Raw genomic sequence first — 19,805 nt, 5'->3', positions numbered from 1 at the left:
AGAGATGCATGGACAAGGACAAAGAAGCGCAAGAAGGAGAAATTTTTCAGATAAAATTCAAGCAAATTTAGTGGAGCATGTGATCAAACACGGCCTCACACTGAGGGAAGCTGCACTCTAAAAAAGGGTGCTGTCTCAATGAGACAAATTGATGTAACAATTTGCATATATTTTTTCTTTTGTTATTTCAGTTTATGTATTTCATAATGTTATTTGAGTTTAGTATTTTCATAATTTCAAAATAACTTTACATAGTGAAATTACAGTAAAATAACTTAAGAAAATGCATTAGGATTTCAGCAATGCATTTGGGATTCGACGCACATTAGTGGAAACACCCTGGATCTGGTTCTCGCAAGTGGTATTGCTGTCATGAATATTGACATCATGCCTCTTACATCAGTGGTGTCTGATCACTCACTTATTAAGTTTACAGTTTCGCTGCAGTGTTTAGTTGAACAACAACCTTATATATCATTACGGTGATGCATCAACTCCTCAACTAAGACTGAACTCGAAGCTAGACTGCCTGATGTCTTAGCCTCACATTTGACAAATACCCAGTCAGTAGACAGACTTGTGGATAGTTTAAACTCAGTGCTCAAAACTACACTCGACATGATTGCACCACCTGTGTTAAAACCGCTCTCCCCCAAATCACAGTCACCTTGGTTCAATGTTTATCTGCGTGACCTCAAGCATAAAGCAAGAGGTCTAGAACAGAAATGGCGTCGTTCAAAATTACAAGTATTCCACCTTGCATGGCGTGATGCTATCTTAGACTATAAGCATGCACTATTGGCTACAAATCGGACTTACTACTCTGATTTGACCTCATTTGGCCTCTACTAGTGGTTGGCTCTCACTGCGGTATTGTATCACTTCCTGTTCCAGAGCACAGCGGTGTTTTTCTGTATCTGTTAGCTGTTTAATCTGCGCAGTTAGATTGATCTAGTTATCTAGATTACGATTTGTTTCCCAGTGTAATCTTTACGTGCCTTAACTAAAGCACTCCTTCTGCTGAATCACCTCTAAATTATTTACACATTATTCACTTTGCGTGTTTTTAGGAATCCGCTAGCTTAGCGTAGCTACTAGCTCTTAGCCGATTTAGCATGGCGGCTTCTCCTGTCTCTCCCGCACTTTTCTGCTCTGGGTGTGAAATGTTTAGTTATTCCTCGGCCTCCTTTAGCAGTAACGGTACTTGTAATAAGTGTAGCTTATTCGTAGCTTTGGAGGCCAGGCTGGGCGAATTGGAGACTCGGCTCCGCACCGTGGAAAATTCTACAGCTAGCCAGGCCCCTGTAGTCGGTGCGGACCAAGGTAGCTTAGCCGCCGTTAGTTACCCCCTGGCAGATCCCGAGCAGCCGGGAAAGCAGGCCGACTGGGTGACTGTGAGGAGGAAGCGTAGCCCTAAACAGAATTCCCGTGTACACCGCCAACCCGTTCACATTTCTAACCGTTTTTCTCCACTCGACGACACACCCGCCGAGGATCAAACTCTGGTTATTGGCGACTCTGTTTTGAGAAATGTGAAGTTAGCGACACCAGCAACCATAGTCAATTGTCTTCCGGGGGCCAGAGCAGGCGACATTGAAGGAAATTTGAAACTGCTGGCTAAGGCTAAGCGTAAATTTGGTAAGATTGTAATTCACGTCGGCAGTAATGACACCCGGTTACGCCAATCGGAGGTCACTAAAATTAACATTAAATCGGTATGTAACTTTGCAAAAACAATGTCGGACTCTGTAGTTTTCTCTGGGCCCCTCCCCAATCGGACCGGGAGTGACATGTTTAGCCGCATGTTCTCCTTGAATTGCTGGCTGTCTGAGTGGTGTCCAAAAAATGAGGTGGGCTTCATAGATAATTGGCAAAGCTTCTGGGGAAAACCTGGTCTTGTTAGGAGAGACGGCATCCATCCCACTTTGGATGGAGCAGCTCTCATTTCTAGAAATCTGGCCAATTTTCTTAAATCCTCCAAACCGTGACTATCCAGGGTTGGGACCAGGAAGCAGAGTTGTAGTCTTACACACCTCTCTGCAGCTTCTCTCCCCCTGCCATCCCCTCATTACCCCATCCCCGTAGAGACGGTGCCTGCTCCCAGACTACCAATAACCAGCAAAAATCTATTTAAGCATAAAAATTCAAAAAGAAAAAATAATATAGCACCTTCAACTGCACCACAGACTAAAACAGTTAAATGTGGTCTATTAAACATTAGGTCTCTCTCTTCTAAGTCCCTGTTGGTAAATGATATAATAATTGATCAACATATTGATTTATTCTGCCTTACAGAAACCTGGTTACAGCAGGATGAATATGTTAGTTTAAATGAGTCAACACCCCCGAGTCACACCAACCGTCAGAATGCTCGTAGCACGGGCCGGGGCGGAGGATTAGCAGCAATCTTCCATTCCAGCTTATTAATTAATCAAAAACCCAGACAGAGCTTTAATTCATTTGAAAGCTTGACTCTTAGTCTTGTCCATCCAAATTGGAAGTCCCAAAAACCAGTTTTATTTGTTATTATCTATCGTCCACCTGGTCGTTACTGTGAGTTTCTCTGTGAATTTTCAGACCTTTTGTCTGACTTAGTGCTTAGCTCAGATAAGATAATTATAGTGGGCGATTTTAACATCCACACAGATGCTGAGAATGACAGCCTCAACACTGCATTTAATCTATTATTAGACTCTATTGGCTTTGCTCAAAAAGTAAATGAGTCCACCCACCACTTTAATCATATCTTAGATCTTGTTCTGACTTATGGTATGGAAATAGAAGACTTAACAGTATTCCCTGAAAACTCCCTTCTGTCTGATCATTTCTTAATAACATTTACATTTACTCTGATGGACTACCCAGCAGTGGGGAATAAGTTTCATTACACTAGAAGTCTTTCAGAAAGCGCTGTAACTAGGTTTAAGGATATGATTCCTTCTTTATGTTCTCTAATGCCATATACCAACACAGTGCAGAGTAGCTACCTAAACTCTGTAAGTGAGATAGAGTATCTCGTCAATAGTTTTACATCCTCATTGAAGACAACTTTGGATGCTGTAGCTCCTCTAAAAAAGAGAGCTTTAAATCAGAAGTGCCTGACTCCGTGGTATAACTCACAAACTCGTAGCTTAAAGCAGATAACCCGTAAGTTGGAGAGGAAATGGCGTCTCACTAATTTAGAAGATCTTCACTTAGCCTGGATAAAGAGTCTGTTGCTCTATAAAAAAGCCCTCCGTAAAGCTAGGACATCTTTCTACTCATCACTAATTGAAGAAAATAAGAAACCCCAGGTTTCTTTTCAGCACTGTAGCCAGGCTGACAAAGAGTCAGAGCTCTATTGAGCTGAGTATTCCATTAACTTTAACTAGTAATGACTTCATGACTTTCTTTGCTAACAAAATTTTAACTATTAGAGAAAAAATTACTCATAACCATCCCAAAGACGTATCGTTATCTTTGGCTGCTTTCAGTGATGCCGGTATTTGGTTAGACTCTTTCTCTCCGATTGTTCTGTCTGAGTTATTTTCATTAGTTACTTCATCCAAACCATCAACATGTTTATTAGACCCCATTCCTACCAGGCTGCTCAAGGAAGCCCTACCATTATTTAATGCTTCAATCTTAAATATGATCAATCTATCTTTGTTAGTTGGCTATGTACCACAGGCTTTTAAGGTGGCAGTAATTAAACCATTACTTAAAAAGCCATCACTTGACCCAGCTATCTTAGCTAATTATAGGCCAATCTCCAACCTTCCTTTTCTCTCAAAAATTCTTGAAAGGGTAGTTGTAAAACAGCTAACTGATCATCTGCAGAGGAATGGTCTATTTGAAGAGTTTCAGTCAGGTTTTAGAATTCATCATAGTACAGAAACAGCATTAGTGAAGGTTACAAATGATCTTCTTATGGCCTCGGACAGTGGATTCATCTCTGTGCTTGTTCTGTTAGACCTCAGTGCTGCTTTTGATACAGTTGACCATAAAATTTTATTACAGAGATTAGAGCATGCCATAGGTATTAAAGGCACTGCGCTGCGGTGGTTTGAATCATATTTGTCTAATAGATTACAATTTGTTCATGTAAATGGGGAATCTTCTTCACAGACTAAAGTTAATTATGGAGTTCCACAAGGTTCTGTGCTAGGACCAATTTTATTCACTTTATACATGCTTCCCTTAGGCAGTATTATTAGACGGTATTGCTTAAATTTTCATTGTTACGCAGATGATACCCAGCTTTATCTATCCATGAAGCCAGAGGACACACACCAATTAGCTAAACTGCAGGATTGTCTTACAGACATAAAGACATGGATGAACTCTAATTTCCTGCTTTTAAACTCAGATAAAACTGAAGTTATTGTACTTGACCCCACAAATCTTAGAAACATGGTGTCTAACCAGATCCTTACTCTGGATGGCATTGCCCTGACCTCTAGTAATACTGTGAGAAATCTTGGAGTCATTTTTGATCAGGATATGTCATTCAAAGCGCATATTAAACAAATATGTAGGACTGCTTTTTTGCATTTATGCAATATCTCTAAAATCAGAAAGGTCTTGTCTCAGAGTGATGCTGAAAAACTAATTCATGCATTTATTTCCTCTAGGCTGGACTATTGTAATTCATTATTATCAGGTTGTCCTAAAAGTTCCCTAAAAAGCCTTCAGTTAATTCAAAATGCTGCAGCTAGAGTACTGACGGGGACTAGAAGGAGAGAGCATATCTCACCCATATTGGCCTCTCTTCATTGGCTTCCTGTTAATTCTAGAATAGAATTTAAAATTCTTCTTCTTACTTATAAGGTTTTGAATAATCAGGTCCCATCTTATCTTAGGGACCTCGTAGTACCATATCACCCCAATAGAGCGCTTCGCTCTCAGACTGCAGGCTTACTTGTAGTTCCTAGGGTTTGTAAGAGTAGAATGGGAGGCAGAGCCTTCAGCTTTCAGGCTCCTCTCCTGTGGAACCAGCTCCCAATTCAGATCAGGGAGACAGACACCCTCTCTACTTTTAAGATTAGGCTTAAAACTTTCCTTTTTGCTAAAGCTTATAGTTAGGGCTGGATCAGGTGACCCTGAGCCATCCCTTAGTTATGCTGCTATAGACGTAGACTGCTGGGGGGTTCCCATGATGCACTGTTTCTTTCTCTTTTTGCTCTGTATGCACCACTCTGCATTTAATCATTAGTGATCGATCTCTGCTCCCCTCCACAGCATGTCTTTTTCCTGGTTCTCTCCCTCAGCCCCAACCAGTCCCAGCAGAAGACTGCCCCTCCCTGAGCCTGGTTCTGCTGGAGGTTTCTTCCTGTTAAAAGGGAGTTTTTCCTTCCCACTGTAGCCAAGTGCTTGCTCACAGGGGGTCGTTTTGACCGTTGGGGTTTTACATAATTATTGTATGGCCTTGCCTTACAATATAAAGCGCCTTGGGGCAACTGTTTGTTGTGATTTGGCGCTATATAAAAAAATTGATTGATTGAAAATTGATTGATTGATCCATCCTCCCTTCAATACGGTGCAGTCATCCTGTCTCCTTTGCAGAAAAGCACCCCCAAAAATGATGTTTCCACCCCCATGCTTCACGGTTGGGACTGTTTTCTTGAGGTTGTTCTCATCCTCCAAACAGGGCGAGTGGAGTTGATACCAAAAAGCTCTATTCTGGTCTCATCTGACTACATGTCCTTCTCCCATGCCTCCTCTGGATCATCCAGATGGTCAGTGGTGAACTTCAAACGGGCCTGGACATGTGCTGGCTTGAGCAGGGGGACCTTGCGTACCCTGCAGGATTTTAAACCATGACGGCGTTGTGCGTTACTAATGTAATCTTTGCAACTGTGGTCCCAGCTGCCCAAAACTGCTGAGACTGTGGTCTCAGCAGAATGTTTAATTTGTTTTGTGTATTTTTGGCGCAGTGCACTGGATGCAGAAAGGAAGTAGTTTTCATGCAAGTTGAGGCATGTAATGGTACTTAACGTTACTGGATGCCACACCTATGCAGTACTACCCTACCCAATGCCAATTTATGATTCCTGCTGTGCTCCGTTGTTGCCAAGCTATAAATCACACAGCCTGGCTGCAGCTCCTCGGCGCGCTCACCTCCTCATGAGTTCTCTCATGATAGTGTCCATCAACTCCTGCTCACAGACCGATTGCCAGGTAGAGGACATGTCCACATCCAGTGTCCTCACGGAGGACATCGCCACGTTCACTCACAGACGATCGCGATCGCCGGCTGCAGCTCCGCAGTCACAGGAAGAAACTCGAAGAGAAATCAGCGCACACCTGGAGCACTGCGCAAGAAGAAATATAAACTGGAAGAGAAACCAGAGTGCAGGTCTGCTCATTACAGTCTCGCTGCAGCTCCTCGGCGCTCTCACCTCCTCAAGCTTCTCCCCCCACTGTGCGCAACTGACGCAGACATTCCTGCATTATTAGATACGCAGCAAATGCAGCTGTATGCAGGCCTAGTATAAAAGGGGCTTATCCACTAAGCCACCGTGCTGCCTTTGTGACATATCTAACAAATGCCCTACAATTACTTTAATTTTACCTCACATTATGTGCCCCCCCCCACACCACACAATTTTGAGAATGTATAATATTCTCCCATGTTTGCCAATAGACAGTGATCCATTTCCATGTACTTATTATATTTTCAGATTATTTTTTTATTTACAGACAGGGACAGAACATGCTCCTCGTCTGTCAGCCATTCTGATATACCATTACCGTTTGTACTTCAAACTATATTCAAAGACATAAAAAGAGGGTTTTGGATCTATGTAAACATTTTGTTGTCATAAGTCTGCTTGGTGGAGGTGTCAGTGATGAAGGTTTTCCAGAAATTACCAGAAATCAGGGTTTTTACTCACGTGGTGAATGCTTCCGGGTTATTTTTGATAACATACATCAGAGTCCGTTCATTCAGTTCATTTCAGTTCCACACCGTAACAGTTGTTGGCGGTAATGCACTGTGTTGGTTTGTAAAGCGCCAATAATTTTCAAAGAAGAAGAAGGGTTCATTTGTTTTGGGCTTAAGAGTTTATAAAGTCATATTTTTGGGGACTGCGCTGTTGTTTACAGTTTACTTTGTTGTGGACATTAAAAGTCATGAGCTGCATTTTTCCTCCAGTAATCATACATTAAGTGGAGCTAACGGGTGAAGCAGCTGCTAAAAATGCTAACGTCGTTCGCAGTCAGATGAGAGTTTAACTCACAAGTCACAACCACAAGATTGAGTTTGAGCAATGGACAAAATTTTGTCTGAGGTGAGTGAGTGAAAATAATACGTTACTTTAGTGCTCTGCTGAAGTTTATCAGTTAAATTAGCTTTTTAGTTGCAGAATCAATCACTGTCAAGCTGAGTGTTTGACCTATTTTTATTTTTACCAAATAAAGCTACAGTTTTTATTGTTACTGCCATAACTACAAGAAAAGTCTCAACTTTAAATAACTTAGGTTTTTTTATTTAAAGATTTTTAACCATCAAATAATCAAAGAAAATAGCACAGTGCTGTTTCATCTTTCTTTATATTTTAAGAAATATATTTCTTGACCCACACCAATCAATCAATCAATTTTTTTTTATATAGCGCCAAATCACAACAAACAGTTGCCCCAAGGCGCTTTATATTGTAAGGCAAGGCCATACAATAATTATGTAAAACCCCAACGGTCAAAACGACCCCCTGTGAGCAAGCACTTGGCTACAGTGGGAAGGAAAAACTCCCTTTTAACAGGAAGAAACCTCCAGCAGAACCAGGCTCAGGGAGGGGCAGTCTTCTGCTGGGACTGGTTGGGGCTGAGGGAGAGAACCAGGAAAAAGACATGCTGTGGAGGGGAGCAGAGATCGATCACTAATGATTAAATGCAGAGTGGTGCATACAGAGCAAAAAGAGAAAGAAACAGTGCATCATGGGAACCCCCCAGCAGTCTACGTCTATAGCAGCATAACTAAGGGATGGTTCAGGGTCACCCGATCCAGCCCTAACTATAAGCTTTAGCAAAAAGGAAAGTTTTAAGCCTAATCTTAAAAGTAGAGAGGGTGTCTGTCTCCCTGATCTGAATTGGGAGCTGGTTCCACAGGAGAGGAGCCTGAAAGCTGAAGGCTCTGCCTCCCATTCTACTCTTACAAACCCTAGGAACTACAAGTAAGCCTGCAGTCTGAGAGCGAAGCGCTCTATTGGGGTGATATGGTACTATGAGGTCCCTAAGATAAGATGGGACCTGATTATTCAAAACCTTAAAAGTAAGAAGAAGAATTTTAAATTCTATTCTAGAATTAACAGGAAGCCAATGAAGAGAGGCCAATATGGGTGAGATATGCTCTCTCCTTCTAGTCCCCGTTAGTACTCGAGCTGCAGCATTTTGAATTAACTGAAGGCTTTTTAGGGAACATTTAGGACAACCTGATAATAATGAATTACAATAGTCCAGCCTAGAGGAAATAAATGCATGAATTAGTTTTTCAGCATCACTCTGAGACAAGACCTTTCTAATTTTAGAGATATTGCGTAAATGCAAAAAAGCAGTCCTACATATTTGTTTAATATGCGCTTTGAATGACATATCCTGATCAAAAATGACTCCAAGATTTCTCACAGTATTACTAGAGGTCAGGGTAATGCCATCCAGACTAAGGATCTGGTTAGACACCATGTTTCTAAGATTTGTGGGGCCAAGTACAATAACTTCAGTTTTATCTGAGTTTAAAAGCAGGAAATTAGAGGTCATCCATGTCTTTATGTCTGTAAGACAATCCTGCAGTTTAGCTAATTGGTGTGTGTCCTCTGGCTTCATGGATAGATAAAGCTGGGTATCATCTGCGTAACAATGAAAATTTAAGCAATACTGTCTAATAATACTGCCTAAGGGAAGCATGTATAAAGTGAATAAAATTCGTCCTAGCACAGAACCTTGTGGAACTCCATAATTAACTTTAGTCTGTGAAGAAGATTCCCCATTTACATGAACAAATTGTAATCTATTAGACAAATATGATTCAAACCACCGCAGCACAGTGCCTTTAATACCTATGGCATGCTCTAATCTCTGTAATAAAATTTTATGGTCAACAGTATCAAAAGCAGCACTGAGGTCTAACAGAACAAGCACAGAGATGAGTCCACTGTCCGAGGCCATAAGAAGATCATTTGTAACCTTCACTAATGCTGTTTCTGTACTATGATGAATTCTAAAACCTGACTGAAACTCTTCAAATAGACCATTCCTCTGCAGATGATCAGTTAGCTGTTTTACAACTACCCTTTCAAGAATTTTTGAGAGAAAAGGAAGGTTGGAGATTGGCCTATAATTAGCTAAGATAGCTGGGTCAAGTGATGGCTTTTTAAGTAATGGTTTAATTACTGCCACCTTAAAAGCCTGTGGTACATAGCCAACTAACAAAGATAGATTGATCATATTTAAGATCGAAGCATTAAATAATGGTAGGGCTTCCTTGAGCAGCCTGGTAGGAATGGGGTCTAATAGACATGTTGATGGTTTGGATGAAGTAACTAATGAAAATAACTCAGAACAATCTGAGAGAAACCAAATAGAGTCTAACCAAATACCGGCATCACTGAAAGCAGCCAAAGATAACGATACGTCTTTGGGATGGTTATGAGTAATTGTTTTTCTAATAGTTAAAATTTTGTTAGCAAAGAAAGTCATGAAGTCATTACTAGTTAAAGTTAATGGAATACCCAGCTCAATAGAGCTCTGACTCTTTGTCAGCCTGGCTACAGTGCTGAAAAGAAACCTGGGGTTGTTCTTATTTTCTTCAATCAGTGATGAGTAGTAAGATGTCCTAGCTTTACGGAGGGCTTTTTTATAGAGCAACACACTCTTTTTCCAGGCTAAGTGAAGATCTTCTAAATTAGTGAGACACCATTTCCTCTCCAACTTACGGGTTATCTGCTTTAAGCTACGAGTTTGTGAGTTATACCACGGAGTCAGGCACTTCTGATTTAAAGCTCTCTTTTTCAGAGGAGCTACAGCATCCAAAGTTGTCTTCAATGAGGATGTAAAACTATTGACGAGATACTCTATCTCACTTACAGAGTTTAGGTAGCTACTCTGCACTGTGTTGGTATATGGCATTAGAGAACATAAAGAAGGAATCATATCCTTAAACCTAGTTACAGCGCTTTCTGAAAGACTTCTAGTGTAATGAAACTTATTCCCCACTGCTGGGTAGTCCATCAGAGTAAATGTAAATGTTATTAAGAAATGATCAGACAGAAGGGAGTTTTCAGGGGATACTGTTAAGTCTTCAATTTCCATACCATAAGTCAGAACAAGATCTAAGATATGATTAAAGTGGTGGGTGGGCTCATTTACATTTTGAGCAAAGCCAATTGAGTCTAATAATAGATTAAATGCAGTGTTGAGGCTGTCATTCTCAGCATCTGTGTGGATGTTAAAATCGCCCACTATAATTATCTTATCTGAGCTAAGCACTAAGTCAGACAAAAGGTCTGAAAATTCACAGAGAAACTCACAGTAACGACCAGGTGGACGATAGATAATAACAAATAAAACTGGTTTTTGGGACTTCCAATTTGGATGGACAAGACTAAGAGTCAAGCTTTCAAATGAATTAAAGCTCTGTTTGGGTTTTTGATTAATTAATAAGCTGGAATGGAAGACTGCTGCTAATCCTCCGCCTCAGCCCGTGCTACGAGCATCCTGACAGTTAGTGTGACTCGGGGGTGTTGACTCATTTAAACTAACATATTAATCCTGCTGTAACCAGGTTTCTGTAAGGCAGAATAAATCAATAATTAATCAAAATGTTGATCAATTATTATATCATTTACCAACAGGGACTTAGAAGAGAGAGACCTAATGTTTAATAGACCACATTTAACTGTTTTAGTCTGTGGTGCAGTTGAAGGTGCTATATTATTTTTTCTTTTTGAATTTTTATGCTTAAATAGATTTTTACTGGTTGTTGGTGGTCTGGGAGCAGACACCGTCTCTACGGGGATGGGGTAATGAGGGGATGGCAAGGGGAGAGAAGCTGCAGAGAGGTGTGTAAGACTACAACTCTGCTTCCTGGTCCCAACCCTGGATAGTCACGGTTTGGAGGATTTAAGAAAATTGGCCAGATTTCTAGAAATGAGAGCTGCTCCATCCAAAGTGGGATGGATGCCGTCTCTCCTAACAAGACCAGGTTTTCCCCAGAAGCTTTGCCAAATATCTATGAAGCCCACCTCATTTTTTGGACACCACTCAGACAGCCAGCAATTCAAGGAGAACATGCGGCTAAACATGTCACTCCCGGTCCGATTCGGGACACCAGAAACATACATTTGCTGATTGAATGAATGAATCTATACTACATGTACACATTACTTTTTGTGCTATTTTATCTGTCTAAAAATTGTTTTCTAATGTAAGAAAATTTTTTTTAACTTCAAAATGTACAGTAATCAGAAATTAGTGTTGAAGTAAAAACATATTTGTAAGGACTTTAAGGTGGCCAAGAATTTGAAAACAGAGGTAATCAATGGCTCCAAAGCTCCTGCCAAAACTCAGAAGTGAGTGAAGTCAAGTTGATGCATTAATGTGCGACAAATACTCATATTGTTCCATTTCAATTGATACTGAGAATGATTATTTTTGAGTTATTTGAATTGTCATTTACTGTGTACTTTTCTGAACCACAATATATGCTTTTTGGATTAAAGGCTGGTAGCACAATACAAGTTGTGTGAAAAGACTGGGGTGGAAAAATCGTCCTGAAAAAAAAAAAACATTCAAAGTTGAAACAAGAATGTTGCAACAAAGTAAAAAAAAAAAAAAAGAAGTAATTTGGCATTGCTCAGTGTAACACAGAAAAATTAACCTGTGTACGAGGGCTGTCAATAAAGTATAGGTCCTTTTTATTTTTTTCAAAAACTATATGGATTTCATTCATATGTTTTTACGTCAGACATGCTTGAACCCTCGTGCGCATGCGTGAGTTTTTCCACGCCTGTCGGTGATGTCATTCGCCTGTGAGCACTCCTTGTGGGAGGAGTCATCCAGCCCCTCGTCGGAATTCCTTTGTCTGAGAAGTTGCTGAGAGACTGGCACTTTGTTTGATCAAAATTCTTTCTAAACCTGTGAGGCACATCGAAGTGGACATGGTTCGAAAAATTAAGCTGGTTTTCGGTGAAAATTTTAATGGCTGATGAGAGATTTTGAGGTGATACTGTCGCTTTAAGGACTTCCCACGGAGCGAGACGTCGTGCAGCGCTCTCAGGCGCCGTCGTCAGCCTGTTTCAAGCTGAAAACCTCCACATTTCAGGCTCTGTTGATCCAGGACGTCGTGAGAGAACAGAGAAGTTTCAGAAGAAGTCGGTTTCAGCATTTTATCCAGATATTCCACTGTTAAAGGAGATTTTTTTTAATGAAAGACGTGCGGACGGGTCCGTGCGGATGGGTCCGTGCGGACGGGTCCGTGCGGACGGGTCCGCGCGTCGGGACGCAGCCGGCGCGGTGCGGCGGCACAGGAAAAACACCTCCGTGTTGATAACCATATGTAAAATCCAGGCGGCTTTTGATGGCTTTCAGTGGAGTGAGTATATGAGAAATTGTTTAACAGCTGGACATGTTCCAACTTGTCCTTAAGGCTTCCAACGGAGGTGTTTTTCCTGTGGCGGAGCGTCGCGGCGGCTGTGAGCCGACGCTGCAATCCGTCCGCACATCTTTCATTAAAAAAAATCTCCTTTAACAGTGGAATATCCGGATAAAATGCTGAAACCGACTTCTTCTGAAACTTCGTTGTTCTCTCACGACGTCCTGGATCAATAGAGCCTGAAATGTGGAGGTTTTCAGCTTGAAACAGGCTGACGACGGCGCCTGGGAGCGCTGCACGACATCTCGCTCCGTGGGAAGTCCTTAAAGCGACAGTATCACCTCAAAATCTCTCATCAGCTGTTAAAATTTTCACCGAAACTCAGCTTAATTTTTCGACCCGTGTCCACTTCGATGTGTCTCACAGGTTTAGAAAAAATTTTGATCAAACAAAGTGCCAGTCTCTCAGCAACTTCTCAGACAAAGGAATTCCGACGAGGGGCTGGACGACTCCTCCAACATATGAATGAAATCCATATAGTTTTTGAAAAAAATAAAAAGGAACTATATTGACAGACCTCGTATATGACATGTATGGCACCGCCTCAAGAAGAGGGTTGGAAATGTTTACCACAGCATTCATTTCTATGTAAGAACATCTAATTATCGTACAGGTTCTTGGGGGGAAAACAAGTTACCCCCTCTCACTCAGATCAATGATATCTTTTTCTGCTGGGTCACTGGCTGCATGGGACTGGCAGGAAATGATTGTGCAGATGCAGCAGCTAAATGTGTGTTGAATTCCATTACAAATTCATAATATTCTAAACGTACACTTTCACCTGTGTGTTTACTTGTAATGCTTGTACTCTGTACCAGAAGTCCTGGTCAGGCAGAACTTTACTTTTGGTACATTTGTCAGGATTTGTCCTGTAGACATAAAGCATTGTCATTTTGTTATCGTATTAGAAATGGCAGTGACATGTTTGTCACTATTGAAGGCTGAGCCTCCACCAAAATGTGTTAATGGACTGCATTTATATAGCGCTTTTGCATCTGCATCAGACACTCAAAGTGCATTACAATAATGCCTCACATTCACCCCGATGTGAGGGTGCTGCCATACAAGGTACTCACTACACACCGGGAGCAACTCTGGGATTAAGGACCTTGCCCAAGGGCCCTTAGTGATTTTCCAGTCAGGCTGGGATTTGAACCGAAGATCCTCTGGTCTCAAGCCCAACGCTTTAACCACTTTAACCTCCCCTAAATACCAGATAATTTAAAGCTACAACCCCTGGCAAAAATTATGGAATCACCGGCCTCGGAGGATGTTCATTCAGTTTAATTTTGTAGAAAAAAAGCAGATCACAGACATGACACAAAACTAAAGTCATTTCAAATGGCAACTTTCTGGCTTTAAGAGACACTATAAGAAATCAGGAAAAAAAATTGTGGCAGTCAGTAACGGTTACTTTTTTAGACCAAGCAGAGGGGAAAAAAATATGGAATCATGAAAAACAAAAGAACGCTCCAACACATCACGAGTATTTTGTTGCTCCACCTCTGGCTTTTATAACAGCTTGCAGTCTCTGAGGCATGGACTTAAAGAGTGACAAACAGTACTCTTCATCAATCTGGCTCCAACTTTCTCTGATTGCTGTTGCCATGATTGCTGTTGCCAGATCAGCTTTGCAGGTTGGAGCCTTGTCATGGACCATTTTCTTCAACTTCCACCAAAGAATTTCAGTTGGATTAAGATCTGTACTATTTGCAAGGCCATGACATTGACCCTATGTGTCTTTTTGCAAGGAATGTTTTCACAGTTTTTGCTCTATGGCAAGATGCATTATCATCTTGAAAAATGATTTCATCATCCCCAAACATCCTTTCAATTGATGGGATAAGAAAAGTGTCCAAAATATCAATGTAAACTTGTGCATTTATTGATGATGTAATGACAGCCATCTCCCCAGTGCCTTTACCTGACATGCAGCCCCATATCATCAATGACTGTGGAAATTTACATGTTCTCTTCAGGCAGTCATCTTTATAAATCTCATTGGAACGGCACCAAACAAAAGTTCCAGCATCATCACCTTGCCCAATGCAGATTCGAGATTCATCACTGAATATGACTTTCATCCAGTCATCCACAGTCCACGATTGCTTTTCCTTAGCTCATTGTAACCTTGTTTTTTTCTGTTTAGGTGTTAATGATGGCTTTCGTTTAGCTTTTCTGTATGTAAATCCCATTTCCTTTAGGCGGTTTCTTACAGTTCGGTCACAGACGTTGACTCCAGTTTCCTTCCCTTCGTTCCTCATTTGTTTTGTTGTGCATTTTCGATTTTTGAGACATATTGCTTTAAGTTTTCTGTCTTGACTCTTTGATGTCTTCCTTGGTCTACCAGTATGTTTGCCTTTAACAACCTTCCCATGTTGTTTGTATTTGGTCCAGAGTTTAGACACAGCTGACTGTGAACAACCAACATCTTTTGCAACATTGCGTGATGATTTACCCTCTTTTAAGAGTTTGATAATCCTCTCCTTTGTTTCAATTGACATCTCTCGTGTTGGAGCCATGATTCATGTCAGTCCACTTGGTGCAACAGCTCTCCAAGGTGTGATCACTCCTTTTTAGATGCAGACTAACGAGCAGATCTGATTTGATGCAGGTGTTAGTTTTGGGGATGAAAATTTACAGGGTGATTCCATAATTTATTCCTCAGAATTGTGTGAGTCCATATTTTTTTCCCTCTGCTTGGTCTAAAAAAGTAACCGTTACTGACTGCCACAATTTTTTTTCCTGATTTCTTATAGTGTTTCTTAAAGCCAGAAAGTTGCCATTTGAAATGACTTCAGTTTTGTGTCATGTCTGTGATCTGCTTTTTTTCTACAAATTAAACAACTGAATGAACATCCTCCGAGGCCGGTGATTCCATAATTTTTGCCAGGGGTTGTATTAATGCTATATGTCTTCTCTAATTGCCCACGATTGAATGCTTTTTGCTTGTTGGCAGTCAAGAGGTTTCACTGCATGATACTCAGATGTGCTGCTTGTCCATTTTCTGCAGGTGGCGACAGAAAAGGTTGCTGATAAGCTGAGTTCTACTCTCTCATGGGTGAAGAACTCTGTGTCCTACACGGTCAGTCAGATGGCTAGCCAAGTGGCCACACCTACATCCCTGCAGACCACCGTCACCTCCTCATCCACATCTCTGTCCTCTCCTGCCCTCTCCCCGTCATCACCACCACTGCTTAGTCCTGATGATGTGGAACTGTTGGCTAAACTTGAGGAGCAGAACAGGTGAGTGCAGCACCTGTCTCTGGGGTTTTCTTACAGCTAGATTGAACAGGGCTCTGTTTCCAGGATGTGTGGTAGAAGATGGACTTCCTTAGTTGTACTTTCACTCAGGTAAGACTAATTCTCACTTGAGTGAGCTTTAGTGTGGAAGATATGTGTTGATTTTTGATCTCCTAGAGTTGTGACCAACCGATGCAGAAGAAAATAACTTTGGACGCACTTGGTAGACCTGAAACCATTCAGAGCAACAAAACGTTTAAAGCTTCCATCACTCAGTGTGAGTGATGGAAGCCTTAAGGCCCAGTCACACGGCACTTAACGAAGGGTGACGAAGCCCCGACGAAACAAGAAATCTGGACTTTCGTTGACTGTTGTTGGCATCGTTTAACCTTTGCGCAGTCTCGTTCCTGCAGCTGGCGCTATGTCAGGATTTTTAAACTGTTGAAAATTTTGAACGAAGGGCAACGAAAACCTCAATTCGTCTGTGTCTCGTTTTGCTGTCGTTCTTGACGTTTTTTTCATCGTTTTAGTTTTTCTCAAGTTATTGTTTAATTTGACTTCGTTGGAGCAGCTGAACGTTTTCACACAATGCAGAAGCCGGTTTGTGAGCGCTGCTTCTGCTGCTGCGTTCATGTACCATTGGAAATTACAGGACAAACTCAGCCTGCTTGCTTGGATTTTTGTTTATCTGTGTGGGGGGCAGCTTCAATGGGCTCAGGCACCTTACATAGGCCAGAATTAATCTTTTGTGTGGATATAATTAATTATCTTGCCACAAGAAACTGTTGAATTAGAAACAACAAAAGTTGTTTAATTTCCGACGGTACTTGAATGCAGCAGCAGCAGCAGCTCCTGCGTGCGCTTATTATTTTGTATTAAATATACCAATATGAGTGTAGGAATAATAATCCAGTCCTTCTGTACATGTGGCAACAGGCAGATGAATCAAAATGACGATATAAAGATCTGTTCTGGAAGACAGAATTCACGTTGTGGATCAGTGATCAGCTGGTGGAAATAACCGCACATGAGTCAATGCGTGCGTTTACACCCACTCATTAATTTACTGCTCTGATATATTCAATCATCTTTATACTTATATTCATATTTATTCTCCCTTTTGACAGTTTTCTGTTATAAATAAATAAATATACGAGGTCTGCTAGAAAAGTATCGGACCTTTTTATTTTTTGCAAAAACCATATGGATTTAAATCACGTGTGATTGCATCAGCCAAGCTTGAACCTTCATGTGCATGCGTGAGTTTTTTCACGCCTGTCGGTTGTGTCATTCGCCTGTGAGCAGGCTTTGTGTGAGCAGTGGTCCATATTGGGAAGGTGTCGTGACACGGACCCACAACAGGGGGCGTAATGAACGGACAATGGATAAGCCAAAAAGTAACAATTTAATGTTGTGAATCGCACAACGAAATACGGACAATGACAGAGAATGCGGATTGTCAATCATACACAAGATGACGTGTGGGCAGGCTCGAAGATAGAAGACATCCGGCAAGAGAAGAGCCGGATCCCACACAGCTTCCACCACCAACGGATCTGAAGAACACCGGAGCCGCCAAGCCCTGCGCCCCAGGTGGCCACTGTCTTCAGCAGTCAGACCCGGTACTGCTGGCAGAAACAGAAACAGTTAATGGTGGGTGTGTGAATACACACCAAGCAATCTTTCAGTGCTTAGTTCCTCTAGGAGGGAAAACCTCCACCTCCAGTAACACACTCGTACAGCTCCTGGAAAACCACTTATCTGGTTGGGGTGTGAGGCGAAGCCGCCGCAGTCCGCACCAAACGCCAATGCAGCAGACAAGGACACGTCGCAGGAAAATGGCTGTAAATGAGATCAGACTTTTGTTTGTTTAGGATGCAGCAGAGAAGTTACCTGAATGGTAGCTGATTTCTTGGCGGGAAGGTGTAGTTGCAGTCCGGCTTTTATGGAGGATGTGGTTGATGAGTGACAGCTGGTGTTGATGATGTGTGACAGCTGTCACTCCCAGTAGTTCCGACGCCCTCTCGTGCTTGAAGCCCGCACTCCAAGCAGGGTGCCATCTGGTGGTGGGTGGGCCAGCAGTACCTCCTCTTCAGCGGCCCACACAACAGGACCCCCCCCTCAACGGGCTCTTCCTGGCGCCCGACCAGGCTTGTCCGGGTGACGGTTGTAGAAATCGGCCAGGAGGGCTGGGTCCAGGATGAAGCTCCTCTTCACCCAGGAGTGTTCTTCGGGTCCATACCCCTCCCAGTCCACCAGATACTGGAACCCCCGACCCTTTTGACGGACGTCCAGGAGCCGACGCACTGTCTGTGCCGGCTCCCTGTCGATGATCCGGGCAGGAGGCGGTGCAGGTCCAGGGGTGCAGAGTGGTGAGGTGTGATGAGGTTTGACACGTGACACATGAAAACTGGGTGGATCTGCAGTGAAGCTGGCAGCTTTAGCTTCACTGCGGCCGGACTGAGGACCTTGAGGATGGGAAATGGTCCAATAAACCGGTCCTTGAGGTTTTGTGATTCCACTTGAAGCGTGATGTCCTTGGTCAACAACCACACCTCCTGCCCGGGCTGGTATGCAGGGGCCGGGGAACGCCGGCGATCTGCATGGGCCTTGGGCCCTCGTCCGGGCCTTCAACAGGGCCAGAACGGGCCACCCGGCGGCACCTCCTGAGGTGGGCCTGGACCGAGGGCACACCGACCTCTCCCTCCACGAGCGGGAACAATGGGGGCTGGTACCCCAAACACACCTCAAACAGGGAGAGGCCGGTGGCAGACGAAACTTGGCTGTTGTGGCGTATTCGATCCAGGCCAGATGGTTGCTCCAGGCCGTCGGGTGCACGGAGGTCACGCAGCGGAGGGCCTGCTCCAGCTCCTGGTTAGCCCGCTCTGCCTGTCCGTTTGTCTGAGGGTGGTACCCGGACGAGAGACTCAAGGTGGCCCCCAGTTCCCTGCAGAAACTCCTCCAGACTTGGGAAGAGAACTGAGGACCATGATCCGAGACGATGTCCGATGGTATCCCATGCAGACGCCGACGTGGTGGACCAGGAGGGTCTGCCGTCTCCTGGGCTGTCGGGAGCTTCGTGAGGGCCACGAAGTGGGCCGCCTTGGAGAACCGGTTCACTATTGTGAGAATGGTGGTGTTGCCCTGGGACGGCGGGAGGCCCGTGATGAAGTCCAGGCCGATGTGGGACCAGGGGCGATGAGGCACCGGTAGAGGCTGGAGGAGGCCCGAAGTCCTTTTGTGGTCAGCCTTGCCCCTGGCACAGGTGGTACAGGCCTGGATGTAATCCCGGACGTCGGCTTCCATAGACGCCCACCAGAAGTGCTGCTGGACCACTGCCACGGTTCTGCGCAACCCTTTATGACAGGAGAGCTTGGAACCATGACAGAAGTCCAAAACCGCAGCTCTGGCCTCTGGTGGGACGTACAGTTTGTTCCTCGGGCCGGTCCCCGGGTCCGGGTTCCGTGCCAGGGCCTCCCTGACGGTCTTCTCCACGTCCCAGGTGAGGGTGGCCACGACAGTGGACTCAGGGATGATGGTCTCTGTTGGGTCCGACAACTTGGCCTTGGGTTCCTCTTCGTGCACCCGGGACAGGGCATCCGATCGTTGGTTCTTGGTCCCGGGGCGGTATGTGATCTGGAAGTCAAGCGCCCGAAGAACAGTGACCAGCGGGCTTGCCTGGGGTTCAGCCGCTTGGCAGTCCGGATGTACTCCAGGTTCTGATGGTCCGTGAAAACTGTGAAGGGCACCGTCGCTCCCTCCAACAGGTGTCTCCATTCCTCAAGAGCCTCCTTCACCGCCAGGAGTTCCTGATTGCCGACGTCATAATTCCTTTCAGCCGGGGTCAACCTCCGGGAAAAATAGGCACAAGGGTGGAGAACCTTATCGGACTCCCTGCTCTGGGACAGCACGGCTCCTATCCTTGAGTCAGAGG

General features: G+C 43.5%; 1 protein-coding gene across 1 annotated transcript in view; it reads left to right on the top strand.

Annotated features, from left to right (window-relative positions):
• LOC117518184 (serine/threonine-protein kinase ULK3-like) overlaps positions 1–19,805 on the top strand; it is a 56,317-nt gene that overhangs the window by 10,690 nt on the left and 25,822 nt on the right. Inside the window, exon 10 of the mRNA XM_034179241.1 lies at positions 15,642–15,874. Within this exon, the coding sequence (XP_034035132.1) occupies positions 15,642–15,874 (233 nt within the window). The remainder of the gene's footprint in view (positions 1–15,641; positions 15,875–19,805) is intronic.

Source organism: Thalassophryne amazonica, chromosome 10 (assembly GCF_902500255.1).
Source record: "Thalassophryne amazonica chromosome 10, fThaAma1.1, whole genome shotgun sequence".
NCBI classification, from domain to species: Eukaryota; Metazoa; Chordata; class Actinopteri; order Batrachoidiformes; family Batrachoididae; genus Thalassophryne; species Thalassophryne amazonica.
The sequence above is the reverse complement of the archived record's forward strand: the minus strand, read 5'-3'. Positions and strand labels throughout refer to the sequence as shown.